Below are 16,211 nucleotides of genomic sequence, written 5' to 3'. Positions count from 1 at the left end.
GTGTCCAGCATTCTGCACACCTGAGACTATTAGAATGTTTGCAATCAGGAGTTCAATGTCTGTCTTCCCCACTATCATCGTACGCCGCACCCTGTCGTTGGCTGTCGAGGACGGGGCGGGATTTGCAGTTCTGGGAATCCGAAACTGCTCACTGCGCAGGGCTCCCTAGCTTCACGCTTAGAGTGAGGCAGGGACAGGCAGAGGGTGTGGACCGGGTCGGACTCCAGACAGCCCCCAGTCTCCCCGCCCCCCCGATACAGAGAACCGGGAAGCCAGCCGCCGCACTAGCCGGGCGGGCAGGATAGGAGGCGGAGGCCGAGGCTGGTCCGGCGGGCGTGCGCAGGCGCACCCGCGCGCGCCGGCCGTCGGTCACGTGGCCCCCGGCCAGGGCTCGCGAAGCCGGAAGTGTCCCGGGGCTCAAGGAGGCCGCGGGAGCCCGCTGGAGGTAGTGCGACGGAGACCAGGCGCTGTAAGTGGGGCAGCGCGGGCGGAGGGGCCGAGCTGCGCGGGGCACGGGCGGCGAAGCCGGCACGGGCCGGCGAGGAGCGCTCCCGACCCCTGTGGGAAATTGGGATGCTGAGTCAGAGCGGGGGCGGGGCGGGCGACCCAAGAAGCCCAGCACTACCCCAGGCCGAGCCCTGCCCGGACCTTGGCTGGGTGGACGCCGCCTCCCGGGGGTCTGGGGTGTCCGAAACCCGGTGGAATGGTCGCGCGGCCCCGGTCCCTTCCATCTCTACTCCTCGCCCCCCTGGGCGGCCCTGTGACCGGGGCCCTCCCGGGTCAGCGTATAGCGACGTTGGGCACGAAGAAAGAGGACGTGCCCGTTACCGGGTATGGGCCCTGGCCGCCCCGGAGAGACGGATTCCCCCTTTTTCTTAGAGTTTGACCGCTTTCTACCCCTCTTTATGAGCGTTGACACGATCGGCAGTGTTTAAATGGTTCGATTTTTCAGATGATTGAAGAGACGTTTCGTTAGGGTTTTAGTGATGACAACGGCGGGGATTGATCGGAGGCTGGAAGCAGAGGACGTCTATTAGTATACACACATATATATAATGTGAATTCCCAAACATTTCCTTTGGGAAATGGCTTACGGGTTTATCTTTCAGTGTGTTTCCCAGGTATTTTCAGTAGGTGGTCTCAAAACAAGTTCTACCCGTTAATTGTCCAGTGCAGAACCGAAGACCCACTTTTTTCACTCTAGAACACTGAATTATTAACATAGTGGTGAAGTTTGGAAATCCTTGAACTTTGTGCATATGCCTGTCATCAAACCTGTTTTCATCTGTGGACAAATAGTAACTTTCGTTTTGGACAGTATGAGGAAGTAGGCTTAAGGCAGTCACTAGTAACATACTTGTTGAGTGCCTGCCTATAGTGTATCAAAATTTGGTGAAGATTTATAAAGCAAACACCTTGTGGATGTGCTGAGTCATGTTTTAGCATGCTGTTATTATGGGTTTATTGGAAGATAGTGTCAGACGTTTCCCCCTCATCATTGTGAAATTAGGCTTATATCTTCATATAGAAAGCAGGTATCTTAGCTGATAAATGTGCTTATATATTATTCACTAGATACGTGTGGGTACCTAATGACACTATTTTACATTTACAGTTAGCTCAGTTACAGTAATTAGGGAAGGTTTTTCATTCTTGAAAAATAATTTGAAAATATTGAAAAGATAGTTGAGAAGTTTATTATTACTAACCTCATCTGACAGATGTGTATTCCTTACTTGTCAAAAGTGGATCTTATTTTTATTGCTTATTTCCAATAAATTTCTGTGGATAACATTCCTTATCTAAACTAGATGGGTGGTAAAATTGTATATCTTAGTATGTAAGATTGTTGAAAATTGGCCGTTCTTTATGTTCCTAATCCTTCTTGGAATAGTGTAGTCATTAATGCATCACTGAATACCTTATCTGTTCTAATGGACTATAAAGGGATATCAGGATCTGTTTTGATCTGATATTACAGCAGGTTTAAGGTGGCATGGTGAGATTTTTATTCCAACATGGAGCTCAAGTATTTTTAACATCCTTATAGTGATACAACTTTTCAGTATTAAAGGAGAAGGCTGGGTAGTGGTGATGCTTTTTTCTTAAATTGACTTTATTTTTTAGAGCAATTTTAGGATTACAGGAAAATTGAGCAGAAGGTACAGAGATTTTACTTAAGACATAATAGCCTCCGCTTGCTTGTTTTTAAAGACTTGGTAATATACACTTAATATGCATATATTTATATACTTGGAGATTGGACAATTTATCTTTTAGGAAGAGTTAGTAACCTTTCAGGAATAAAAAATTTTGCACCTTTCCATTATGTTTGTTGGAAACTGTGCAGATAAAATTTTACCTTATGGAAATGTTATGCCATTGTTTTCATTAGTGTAGCCCTGCCCTTAAAGAAACAAGGTAATTCTTTTCTATATTTCTGTTATATTTTACATTATTACTTTAAGACACTTTAAAATTCATCCTTGACTAATCTTTCAAAACATTTGAAGAAGTGGTCCATATCACTCTCACTAAGAAAGATAAAATTAGAAAGGAAATAGATATTTCTGCAGCCCTGTGGTAAGTGAGTTAAAGTGAGTTAGAAGATGTCATTGGTTAATGTTTTTTCAGAGCCCACATGGCATTTTAGTCTTTAATATTGTTGGAAATAGAGATTTTTACGTTAGACTGTACACTTCAATTTAGCAATAACTAAGTGGTGATCTTACTGGAGACTAAAAATAGCTAACATTTGTTCCTTAAATGTATTGTTCCCTTAAAACAAACATGCAGATTTTTTCTTCTCTCTTAGTTTAACAAGAAGATCTCCTGACCAAGCCGAGATGCAGAGCACTTCTAATCATCTGTGGCTTTTATCTGATATTTTAGGCCAAGGAGCTACTGCAAATGTCTTTCGAGGAAGGCATAAGGTTGGTTCAGAGAAAACTGTGAGGGTTTTTTTATCACTGTATGTGTTTTCTTTTGAGAAGCACACTTGTACTAAAATGTGAGACTTGATGTTTTTGCTTATACTGTCTAAAGAGAGTTCCTGTTTTTGTGGTTCATGTATAGCTTGTGTCAGAGTTAGTGACATCTACCTAATGGTGGCAGAGGTTAGGTGTTGGGTGTGGAGAAAAAAAGGAGATTGGTTTAAACAAGGGACTAGGAAGATTAGTGTAGATAAGTGTGCCTTTTGATCTTTCCCCAACTTATTCCTCCTATGGTAGGGAATGATCTCAGTAGCAGAGAAGTTCCGTATGGCCGTGCATTGGGGTGGGCTGCAGATGAGGGAGAAGTATGGGAAGGCAGATGTATAGTTTGAGGGGAATCCACAGATGACTCTCATCTGCTCTACTACAGCTTCATGTCCCAGTAAACAGCATCCTACAAGGTAGAGGGGGAATAAAACGAGATCATCAGCAAGGAGCCCACACTTAAGAGGTATGAGGTAAACAGAACTTGTTAGAGGAAGTGAGAACAGAATAAAAGGAAGAACCAAAAAGATTTTCTGTCAGATTCTATACTGGAGGATGAAATTAAAGATAATTAAAATAATTTAAAATGAAGAAATTTAAGATCATTAAAGTTTCTATTCTGGGAAGGAAGCTGGAAAAATAATACAAAAAATTATAATGCAAACAATCCACTAATTTTTCAGCACTGTGAATTTTTTTTGAGCTAAATGATGTCCACGGGCTTTTAAATTCTTATTTTCAGAAGCAAGAGCTTTAAGTATTTTAGTAAGGAGGAGTTTTCATGTTTTCCTTCCTGTTTTCCTGTAGCCTGTGATTGCCAGTCAGTTCTGTCCGAAACAGTAAGATAAGCTTTTGGAGGGGAGGGGCCGTTTGGGCTGTTTCCTCTGGGGAGAGCCGATGACTGTAAACAGTCTCTGGTTCCTAGAGAATGAATCAGAAGTGTCATACAGCTTTTAGCCTTTTTCACTCTGATTCTAGGATTGTCCACAGGTTCTGAGTCCTTGATTCAATTTCTTGTGGTCGCTGGGTCCTTTATCAAGTCCATTGTGATCAACTTTGGATATTCCTCTCCTAGAGATTGTTTTTGTTTTGTGCCCTGTGCCAAGAAGAGAAACTGGGGGGGGGGTGACACAGGATTTAGCGTTGAGACCACATCTGACTGTCTATCTTCCTGTGACCCAAGTTAACTTAACAAACTTTAATAATCACTTGGTATGTGACAGGCACTGTGATGGGTCTAGTGAACATAACTGCAAATAATGTACAGTTCCTTCCCACAAAGAGTTTTGGGTTTAGTAGCAAGGTTGGCATTGGAAGGGACATAAATTGGAAACTGATGGAATGATAGTTACTTAGATACTCAAGTGTCCTTCATTTAAGTTCCTACATATAGTAGGCATTCTGCAAATGTTTGTGGAATAAATGAATGAGGACAGATTAGACCACCCGAAGATAACCTGAAGTTCTTCTTCAAAGGAAACGGGAATGTATTTTATCCAATATAATCAGAAAGCCTAAAATAAGGATTTGAGAGTCATAGGAATTTACTTAAAAGATTGTGAAGAGTCAGTTTAGTATTCAGTATCTAATATTCTTCCTAGGGATGTATTTTGAGAAATCATGTTTGTTCTCAGTGACATCAATTTCAGAGGTTTAGGACTATACCCAAAAAATCCTGCTTGCCCTTAATAACTATTTAAGGATTTTTAACCATGATATTAGTAAACCTTTTTATATTACTTTCTTAATCTATCTCTTTCTCATTGAGTTTCCCCAGTTGCTCGTCTGTTAGGATTCAACTACTTTTGGATTTAGTTGGAAATAAGTATCCTTAAGAAAAATCTTGGTGGTATATGTTGGGTGGTATAGATTTAGCAGTGTTCTTACTCTGGTTGAACAAATGGAAAAACAGTATAATTAAACTGTGGTTTGGTTGTTATTCTGTTTTCATATTGTCTGAAAATGCGTAGTAGGCAAGAGTGAGGGAGGTGTGATCACGTCACAGAGATGGTGGTCTCCAAATAGTGATCTTGAAGAGTGGTTGTAAAGCAGTTAAATTGTTTTAAGAAAAAAGACCATGAGATTCTGAAGTGAGAAAAAGATCATGAGATTCTGACTGAGAAAAAGATTGTGAGCTTCTGAGGTGATCATGTCTATGAGCAGTGAATCTGTATGGAAAGCTATGGAGAGGGCATCAAAGCAGGCATAGCACGGAGATCCTGACAGACAGGCAGCCATGAAATATCTTAAGGCACGTGGTGCTTGAACCCTGAAGTCAAAGAGGAAGTGATCTTTCCACTTGCTCCAGGGAAGTTCAGCCTTGGATTATGGGGAAAGAAAGATTAAACTCAAAGAATCTGGACTGACCACCAAGGAGAGGCTTGCCAATTAGAATGATTGGAAGGAAGTGGGAGAGTCTGAAAGAGAGCCTTAAAGTAAAGTTAATATGAAAGGGGCACCTGGGTGGCTCAGTCGGTTAAGCGGCTGCCTTTGGCTCGGGTCATGATCCCAGGGTCCTAGGATCGAGCCCCACGTCAGGCTCCCTGCTAAGTGGAGAGCCTGCTTCTCCCTCTCCCTTTGCCTGCCTCTCTGCCTACTTGTGCTCTCTCTCTATCTCTCTGTCAAATAAGTAAATAAAATCTTTTTTTAAAAAATAAAGTTAATATGAAGACCATAAGAAGGTAATATTTACCTGAAATTAAGCATATATTTGTACCTCTAAGAGTCCCTCCCAGCTACAGCTGTGCATTGTAATTTTCTGTGCAATCTACTTCAGTATGCCATGAGAGAGTGAGAGTGGGGTGCTGCAGGTATATCCATAGAGAAAAGGAAATGTCTTTGATCCTCAAAGAGAAGGCTCTATAAAGAAACAATCTGCCCTAGTCATCTAGGTGAAGTCACAGAAAGATCTCCAAGGCGGCAGTGATGCAATCCAATGAGGATAGGCTACTTAAACCCAACCGACTCCAGCTCCTGCTTCCATACGCACATCTATACACACATCTACATGCACAGTATTGCAGCTAGGGAGTGTTTCTTTTTTTTAAGATTTATTTATTTGACAGAGAGAGAGAGCATGCACAAGCAGGGGGAAGGGCCAAGGGAGAGGGAGAAGCAGGCTCCCCACTGAGCACGGAGCTCAGCATGGGTCTCGATCCCAGGACCCTGGGATCATGACCTGAGTTGAAGGCAGACGCTTAACTGACTGAGCCACCCAGGCATCCCTACTTTGAGCTTCTTAATGAAATTTCATATATGGAGTATAGTTTTCAATCTCTCTTTTCCTGTTTAGTTTTTAAATTATTAGACCTGGAGAAACCCTTCAAATTCTACTTTCTTATCTAAAATATACTTTCACATTTGGTATTATTAGAGCTCTTCTTATATGTAAATGACTGTCTTTGCCTTATGTATCATAATGGAAGCTTTTTTTTTTTTAACTTTTATGTATTTATTTATTTTTAAGTAGGCTGTAGGCCCAGTGTGGGGCTTGAACTCACGACCCTGAGATCAAGAGTTGCATGCTCTACTGACTTAAGCCAGCCAGGCACCCCTGGAAGCTTTTTAAAATGAAAGAAAATAGCCTTTTCTTCATTCCAAAGCATACAATGAGAGAAATTTGGAGCAGCTGACTGATTTTAGCTTTAAAAAGAAATCAATAGCTCTAGTACAGTTACCTATGCTTAAACATATTTGGGTGTTCTAACACCAGTCAGAATGGCCAAAATTAATAGGTCAGGAAACAACAGATGTTGGCGAGGATGCGGAGAAAGGGGAACCTTCTTACACTGTTGGTGGGAATGCAAGCTGGTGCAGCCACTCTGGAAAACAGTATGGAGGTTCCTCAAAAAGTTGAAAATAGAGCTACTGTATGACCCAGCAATTGCATTACTGGGTATTTACCCCAAAGATAACAAATGTAGTGATCCAAAGGGGCACGTGCACCCCAATGTTTATAGCAGCAATGTCCACAATAGCCAAATTATGGAAAGAGCCAAGATGTCCATCAACAGATAAATGGATAAAGAAGATGTGGTATATATGTATATATACAGTGGAATATTATGCAACCATTAAAAAACCCGAAATCTTGCCATTTGCAACAATGTGGATGGAACTAGGGGGTATTATCCTAAGCGAAATAAGTTAATCAGAGAAAGACATGTATCATAGGATCTCACTGATACGAGGAATTCTTAATCTCAGGAAACAAGCTGAGGGTTGCTGGAGTGGTGGGGGTGGGAGGGATGGGGTGGCTGGGTGATAGACATGGGGGAGGGTATGTGCTATGGTGAGCGTTGTGTATTGTGCAAGACTGTTGAATCACAGACCTGTACCTCTGAAACAAATAATACATTATACATTAAAAAAAAAAAAGATAGTAGGAAGGGAAAAATGAAGAGGGGAAATCAGAGGCGGAGAAAAACCATGAGAGACTGTGGACTCTGAGAAACAAACTGAGGGTTCTAGAGGGGAGGGGGGTGGGGGGATGGGTTAGCCTGGTGATGGGTATTAAAGAGGGCACATACTGAATGGAGCACTGGGTGTTATACGCAAATAATAAATCATGGAACACTACATCAAAAACTAATGATGTAATGTATGGTGATTAACATAATAAAATTTTTAAAAAGTATTTGGGTGTTCTATAAGATGGATAGATTGCTATAGCTAGTTCCAGTAGTACCTTTTAATCTGCTTTATAATATTATAAATAAATAAAACCTTTCTCTTTTTTTTTTTTAGAAAACTGGTGACTTATTTGCTATCAAAGTATTTAATAATATAAGCTTCCTTCGTCCAGTGGATGTTCAAATGAGAGAATTTGAAGTGTTAAAAAAACTCAATCACAAAAATATTGTCAAATTATTTGCTATTGAAGAGGAGGTAAGTAGTCAAGCTTTAGTTAATCTTGTCATATTTATTGTAAATATTGCAATCCAGGAGAAATGACCTAATATAAAAAATTGTTTTATAAACAGTGAGGTTTTTTAAATGGTGAAAATTAGAGCTCATATAACCAAATATTCTGTTCTCAAAGATTTTCTTTTTCCTCAAAGATTCTTGAAGAGATAAAACAATGGAAATAAAGTATCATGGAATCAGAACAAGTAGTATAAGAAATAAGAGTAAAGAATGTGGTTACCAGTATTTTTACTAAAAATAAAAACTAAGTGAAATTAAATTGGCATAATTATACAAGGAGGAAGTCAAGCAATAGAAAGAAGGCTTTGTAAAAGAAAAAAATCCTAGGAATCCAGAAATTGATACAGTATATGAAATATATACTGTATATGTTAATGTAGTATGTAAAAGATACAATTGACTTTAGGGAGAAACTGAAAAGAATGTTAATTCGGGGGGGGGGAAGAAGAATGTCATTAGGAAAATTATCTAGAAGTAATGGAATAGAAATTTAGTTTGATCCCTTTAGACATGAGTAATCAATCAAATCACACCTTTTGAATAATACTTTGGTAGTTTATATTCCTTATAATAGTGATTTCATTTTTAGTGAGTAGTTCTTAGGAGCTAATCAGAAATGTAAATTATAGTTTTATGCACAAAGATGTTCATTGCTGCCCTGTTCATGATAAAGAATGGTTAAATAAGTTAGAATATGTGATGGATAGTTACTCAGTTTGTTACGCTCAAGGTTAAGAGTGTAGGCCTCCAGACCGCCAGGTTTGTTGAAGACTTCCAATACCAGCTGCAGAAGAGCTTGGCATACTGCACAAAGAGCACAGTCCCCACAAGACTGTGCTTATTCAGACGCTAGCTGCAAGTTCAGAAGTCCCCTAGGGCTACCATCACATCAGACCTGCTGGCTGCAGATTTGGGGCTCCCCATGACTGCACCCAGATTTGATAATTTGCTAGAACGTTGAATGACTCGGGACGCCTGGGTGGCTCAATCAGTTAAGTGTCCAGCTCTTTATTTCAGCTCATGTCACATGATCTCAGGGACCTGGGATTGAGCCCCACGTTGGCCTTCACATTCTTTTTGGGATTCTCTCACTTTTCCTCTGCCGGCTCTCCCCCCCACCCCCCCGCTTGTCCGCTCTCTCTCTCTCTAAATAAATGAGATCTTAAAAAAAATAGAATGTTGAATGACTCACAGAACTCAGGAAAGCACTATACTTCAACAGTTTTATTAGAGCAAATGGATACAAATTAGAACTAGTCAAAGGAAGAAATTCATAGGACAGATATAGGAGGATTCCAAACATGAATCTTCCTTGTCCTCATAGATACAGTACCCTCCTGGCATTGATGTATGACAGTATGCACAGAATATTGCCAGCGTCAGAAACTCACCTGAGCCTTTGGTATCTGGAGTTTGTGTTGGGACTCAATCACATACTGCCTACATGGCTGACCTTTAGTCTTTAGCCCTTTCCAGAGGTTCAGGCTAATACCTTTAGTCTTCATTTCTTTTGGAAATTGAGATGGACATACACGTCCTAAAACCTCCCTCAAAAATCACATCATTAGACTGTTACGTGGCCAAAGCCCCCATTCAAAGAAAGACACTTCTAGCAGACAAGATACTCCAGATACCTAGTAATCACCTCTTAGTAGCCAAGGGCAGACAAAAGCCTGACCTCTCTTGGGGTAAAATTTGTTCTTCACTACACAGTAGTTAAGCAGTAATGAAAAGAGATAATTACCCAAGTTTTAATCACCTGGGAATATGCTTAGGTATAATGTTATGTGAGAAAAAGAGGATTATATATATGCACGAACCATGAGAGACAATGGACTCTGAAAAACAAACTGAGGGTTCTAGAGGGGAGGGGGGTGGGGGGATGGGTTAGCCTGGTGATGGGTATTAAAGAGGGCATGCCCTGCATGGAGCAGTGGGTGTTATACTCAAACAATGAATCATGGAACACTACATCAAAAACTAATGATGTAATGTATGGTGATTAACATAACATAATAAAATATATAAATATATATATGCAGTATGATCTTGAATATACAGTATCATGTGCAAATAGTGTTGTGTATTTCTTTTTTTTTTTTTAAGATTTTATGTATTTATTTGAGAGAGAGAAAGAGAGAGAGCACATCAGAGGGGATAGGGTCAGAGGGAGAAGCAGACTACCTGCCGAGCAGGGAGCCCGATGTGGGACTCGATCCTGGGACTCCAGGATCATGACCTGAGCCGAAGGCCGTCGCTTAACCAACTGAGCCACCCAGGTGCCCAGTGTTGTGTATTTCTTATGTGATTTGATATACAGGAAAAAGACTGAAGGGAAATGCACCAAAATGCTAGCATAATTATCTCTGGGTGATGGAATTATGAGTATTTCCCAAATTTTCAACAATCAACATATTATTTCATTATTTAAAAATAACAGTCAAAGTTATTTTTCTCTTTTTATAACTACTCAATAGTAGAGAAATTTAAAATAGTTTATAAAAGGGGGCACCTGTGTGACTCAGTCAGTTAAGTGGCTGCCTTCGACTTGGGTCATGATCTCGGGGTCCTGGGATCGAGCCCCGTGTTGGGCTCCCTGCTCAGTGAGGAGTCTGCTTCTCCCTCTGCCCCTCCCCCCAACTTGTGCTCCCTGTCTCCCTCTCTCTCTGTCAAATAAATAAATAAAATCTTTTTTAAAATAAATAAAATAGTTTATAAAACTGTTTTGGGGGGCGCCTGGGTGGCTCACTTGGTTAAGTGACTGCCTTCGGCTCAGATCATAATCCCAGAGTCCCAGGATCGAGTCCCACATTGGGCTCCCTGCTCAGTAGGGAGTCTGCTTCTCCCTCTGACCCTCCCCCCTCTCGTGCTCCCTCTCTCTGACCCTCCCCCCCTCGTGCCCTCCCTGTGCTTCTCCCTCTGACCTTCCCCCACTCCCTCTCCCCCTCAAATAAGTAAATAAAATCTTCAAAAAGAAATAAAACTGTTTTGGGGATATGCAGAAAAAATTATAAGAGGAAGGAAGGATAAAAAATTGGAGATGACTACAAAATTTTTTTTGGAGATGAATACTGGATTTTAAGACTCATAATCACATTTTGAAGTTCCTGAAATGGGCATATATCTTATAATCAGTGTGTATATGTAATTTGGTAGTATTTCTTTTTCCCTATAAAGCTGTTATTAAATTGATGGTGTATCTTACAATCAATGATACATTAAAAGGTTTAAAACAAATCAGCAACTCAAATGCAAATCCGCAGACTAGAACTTTGCTATGAGAGGGACCACTCAGCTATTCTGCCATTTGTTTTTAAGGCTAGCACTCCATTCCCTGAAGTAAAAGTACTTGTCATGAGAAGAATTTCAAGTGTTTTAAGAGATCTGTTAGAAGATTAATGTCCTAAATGTACTATTATGTATTAGAAATTAAAGAAATTTTTAAAGAACCATTATAACAGTATAGCAGTGATTTTCTATTTCATATTTAGCCAGCTTTCATTGTGGTTTGATCATCTTCAAAAACAAATCCAGTGGGAATTTAGATGTTAATCGTTATATGAGTTTAGTCAATACGTATTTAACAAATCCCAGGTAAAGTAATTCACAGTGCCTTTGTTATTGTAGTATATTCTACATTTAAGTGAAATCAGATAAGTACTAGCATGTAATAAAAACTTATTTTTTATATTGAGTCCCAATCAGTGATTTTTTTTTTTCCAGACAACAACAAGACATAAAGTACTTATTATGGAATTTTGTCCATGCGGAAGTTTATACACTGTTTTAGAAGAGCCATCTAATGCCTATGGACTACCAGAGTCTGAATTTTTAATTGTTTTGCGAGATGTGGGTACGTTTGTTTATCTGATTTTATAGATATGGGTGTATATAAGTTAATGACAGAATTTTTTTTAAAAGATTTTATTTATGGGGCGCCTGGGTGGCTCAGTCGTTAAACGTCTGCCTTCGGCTCGGGTCATGATCTCAGGGTCCTGGGATCGAGCCCCGCATCGGGCTCCCTGCTCCGCGGGAAGCCTGCTTCTCCCTCTCCCACTCCCCCTGCTTGTGTTCCCTCTCTCGCTGTGTCTCTCCCTGTAAAACAAATAAATAAAATCTTTAAAAAAATAAAAAAAATCAACAGAAACTTAAAAAAAAAAAAGATTTTATTTATTTGAGAGACAGAAAGAGAGAGAGAGAGCGCACAGGTGGTGGGAGGAATGGGGGGGGAAGCAGACTCCCCACTGAGTAGGGAGCCCGATGCAGGGCTCAATCCCAGGACCCCGGGATCATGACCTGAGCCAAAGGCAGGTGCTTAATCAACTGAACCATCCAGGTGCCCCAAGAAATTTTTTTTTTAAGTAGGCTCTGCACCCAGCATGGAGCCCAACACAGGGCTCGAACTCATGACCCCAAGATCAAGACCCAAGCCATAATCAAGAGTCTGACCCTTAACCGACTGAGCCACCCAGGTGCCCCTAATGACATAAAAATTTTAAAAGTAATATATTATTTTTATATTCAAAACCAAAGACCTTTATGCAGCGCTTTCTTAGATATGACACCAAAAGTATACATACAAAAAGAAAAAAATAGATAAATTGGACTTCATCAACATTAAAAACCTTTGTGTTTCAGAGGACAGTATCAAGTAAGTGAAAAGACAACCCATAGAATGAGACAAGATATTTACAAATCGTATATCTGATAAGGAATTTTTATCCTGACAACTTAATCAAAAGACAAATGACCCAATTTAAAAATGGGCAAAAGGAAAAAATAAAAATAGGCAAATGATTTGATAAACATTTCTCCAAAGAAGATGTACATATATGGCCCACAAGCACACAAAATTACTCAAGATGATTTGTCATTAGGGAAATGCAAATCAAAACCACAAAGTGATACCACTTCATACCCACTAGCATGGCCAAATCGAAAAGATAAAACAGGGGTGCCTGGGTGGCTCATTCGGTTGAGCGTCCAGTTCTTGGTTTCAGCTTAGCTCATGATCTCAGGGTCATGAGATCGAGCCCCGTCTTGGGCTCCTTGCTCAGCAGGGAGTCTGCTTGTGATCCTGTCGCCCTGCCCCTCCCCCGACTCATGCATGTGCTCTCTCTCTCTCTTAAATAAATTAATTAATTTTAAAAAAAGACAAAACAAAAACAGGTGTTGGCAAGGATGTGAAGAAGTTGGACCCTCATATACAGCTGGTGGGATCGTAAAAAGGTACAGCCACTTTGGAAAACAATCTTAGCAGCTCCTCAAAAGATTAAACATAGAATTACCGTGTGACTTAGCAATTCCACTGCTACGTATTTACCTAAAAGAATTAAAAACATACCCACACAAAAACTTGTACACCAGTATTCGTAATAGCCAAAAATGGAAGTAACCCAAGTGTCCATCAACTGATGTATAGACAAAATGTCCATTATCCATGCAATGACATATCGCTCCTTCATGAAAAAGAAAATGGGGCAGTTGGCTCACTTAGTCCGTAGAGCATGTGACTCTTGATCTTGGGGTCACAAGTCGGGCCTAGAGCTTACTTTAAAAAAAAGTGGTGATACATGCCGTAACATGGATGCACCTTGAAAAATTATGCTAAGTGAAGGAAACCAGACACAAAGGTCACAATATTTATGATTTCATTTATATGAAATGTTCAGAATAAGCAAATCCATAGAGACAGAAAGCAGATGAGTCATTGCCAAGGGTTTGAGGGGATGGCAGAGTGGAGAAGTGACTGCTAATGGGTATGGGGTTTCTTTTTGACGTAATGAAAATGTTCTGAAAATAGTAGTGATGGTGTACACTTTGACTCTTCTAAAAACTACTCAACTGTATACTTTAAAAGGCTGAATTTTATGATACATGAATTTTATCTCAAAGCTATTTAAAAAAAAAAAGAATATGGCAACCAAAGGGAATAATATCTTCTTGACGAGAAATGAATCAGTATTTGAGGAATGGGAAAAGTCCAGTGATAAAGAAGGCATAAGGTTAGTGGGAATTCTTGAACTTGACACTGGAAGCAGTGTGGAGACCCTTTAGGCAAGGATAAGAGGAGAGAGAAATAATATATGCTACAGCCTGTTTAACCAAGTAGAAGTTATAGATAATTGATGACTTCCTAAGTATACTGGTAACTCTGAATTTTCATAATTGAATGTGATGCCCCTAAGTTTATTTTCATATGTTATATTTGGACATTCATCTGTCAGCTGTCAAATATTTCATACTAGCGTACAGTGGCACTGCTTGTCAGTTAGCCAAAACAGTTTAATTTCAGCAATGTAGCCACCTTTACCCTTAAAAAAAAAAAAAAAAAAAGGAAAATGACCTTTGAAGAATAGCTTTGAGCATGTAAGAAATACAGTCTGTGGAAGCCAGTCTGACACTTTGCCTCTATTACCTTTTTTCTGTTTTATGTATTGAGTCCAGTTTACTTTTTTATGGAATTTTTTACCATGGTAAAGAAATATGAAACTGGTGAAAGATTGCTTATTTCTCAGGAATCATTATTCTTAAGTTTAGGCAGATTACCCACATGTATATAACTAAAAGTAATTCAGGAAGTCATATGCTTAAGACCATTTTGTTCCATTTCCTAATAGTACTTAATTAAGAGAGATTGGACTCTTCCCTAGACCATATTGATCCTTACTCTTAAACTGTGTTACTCAGACATGAGATACAAAATATAAATACCATCTATTCCTTCTTTGGTAAAAATGATTTTAGACCAATTTATGGAAAAACATATTGAGTGAATAGGAATGAATTTAATGTGCATGCACATAGATGCCTACATTATGCTTTCCTTTGTTTTATTTTAATAAGTCGGTGGAATGAATCATCTCCGAGAGAATGGCATAGTACACCGCGATATCAAGCCAGGAAATATCATGCGTGTTATAGGGGAAGATGGGCAGTCTGTGTACAAACTCACAGATTTTGGCGCAGCTAGAGAATTAGAAGATGATGAGCAGTTTGTTTCTCTGTATGGCACAGAAGAATATTTGGTAAGTCATGTATCACTAATTTATTTAAAGCTGAATATGTTGTAAATAATGAGTAAATGGTCAAACTAGTTCACTATAAAATGTCTTAGTAACTTTTATGACAAAAATTAAACTTTTATTCTCATGTATATGGTGTGTAATGAGGGAATTAGATATTGGTATCTAAGGATGCTGTTATTTTTCTGTTAAAAATTCTTTTTTTTTAATAAAGATCTTATTTATTTATTTGACACAGAGAGAGAGACACACAGCGAGAGAGGGAACACAAGCAGGGGGAGTGGGAGAGGGAGAAGCAGGCTTCCCGCCGAGCAGGGAGCCCGATGCGGGGTTCCATCCCGGGACGCTGGGATCATGACCTGAGCTGAAGGCAGACGCTTAACGACTGAGCTACCCAGGCGCCCCTCTGTTAAAAATTCTTATAAGTTTTATAAAACTCAAGTTCTTTAATTTTATTAATACTGTGTATCTATATTAAAAGAAAAAGCTATATATACGTTTCAGAAGCACGTAGCTAGTAAATCCTCCCTTTTTTGGATCAGAGCAGTTAATATATTACAAGCTTGTTATAATGATATATCCCCTGTAAAGCAAAATTCATTATAATTCTGAAGCAGAAGATTCTATTCAGGGAGGTTGGTTATTGAAATACAGAAAGGAACATTATTAGAAACACAAAAAATGAAATGCTTTTGAAAAGATCTAACTTGAAATGCTAGAAAGCTAGAAAAGCTCTGTATTTGAAACTGTGTAGATGTGTTTGTGGAAAGTTAGTAAGCATTTGAAACACTTAAGAAAATATACTTAAAAGTAAGTATGTTTAATTTTTCAAGGAACCACCATACTATTTTCTACTGTGGCTGCACCACTTTATATTCCCAGCAACAGTGCCTGAAGATCCCCTCCTTTTCCCCACATCCTTGCCAACACTTCTTTCTTGTCTTTTTGATACCAGCCATTCTGACTGCTGGGAGGTGGTATCTCATGATTTTATTTGCTGTTCCCTGATGAGTAAGTGATCTTGAGCATCTTTCCCTGTGACCATTGGCCATCTGTAGGTCTTCTTCAGAAAAAATGTCTTTTCAGGTCTTCTGCCCATTTGTTAATTGGATTAGTTGTGGGTTTTTTGGTGTTGAGTTGTATGAGTTCTTTTTTCTTTTTGAGAAATCTCTACACCCAACACGCAGCTTGAACTAAAAACCCCAAGATCAGGAGTCACATGCTCCACTGACTAAACCAGCCAGGCTCCCCTGTATGAGTTCTTTATGTGTCTTGGATATTA

General features: G+C 39.6%; 1 protein-coding gene across 3 annotated transcripts in view; it reads left to right on the top strand.

Annotated features, from left to right (window-relative positions):
- The first annotated feature begins 274 nt into the window (after positions 1–274).
- The window catches only part of TBK1 (TANK binding kinase 1), a 40,432-nt gene continuing 24,495 nt past the window's right edge, over positions 275–16,211 (top strand). The window contains exons 1-5 of one of the 3 annotated variants that reach the window (XM_027593596.1): positions 365–469; positions 2,816–2,933; positions 7,725–7,865; positions 11,628–11,757; positions 14,751–14,932. In XM_027593596.1, the coding sequence (XP_027449397.1) occupies positions 2,847–2,933; positions 7,725–7,865; positions 11,628–11,757; positions 14,751–14,932 (540 nt within the window). In that variant the 5' untranslated portion in view covers positions 365–469; positions 2,816–2,846. Of the gene's footprint in view, positions 470–2,815; positions 2,934–7,724; positions 7,866–11,627; positions 11,758–13,799; positions 13,910–14,750; positions 14,933–16,211 lie in introns of those variants that run through there. The other 2 variants (XM_027593597.2, XM_027593598.1) reach the window with 2 other exon arrangements.

This window comes from Zalophus californianus, chromosome 9 (assembly GCF_009762305.2).
Source record: "Zalophus californianus isolate mZalCal1 chromosome 9, mZalCal1.pri.v2, whole genome shotgun sequence".
NCBI classification, from domain to species: Eukaryota; Metazoa; Chordata; class Mammalia; order Carnivora; family Otariidae; genus Zalophus; species Zalophus californianus.
This window is presented reverse-complemented; position numbering and strand designations above follow the sequence as displayed.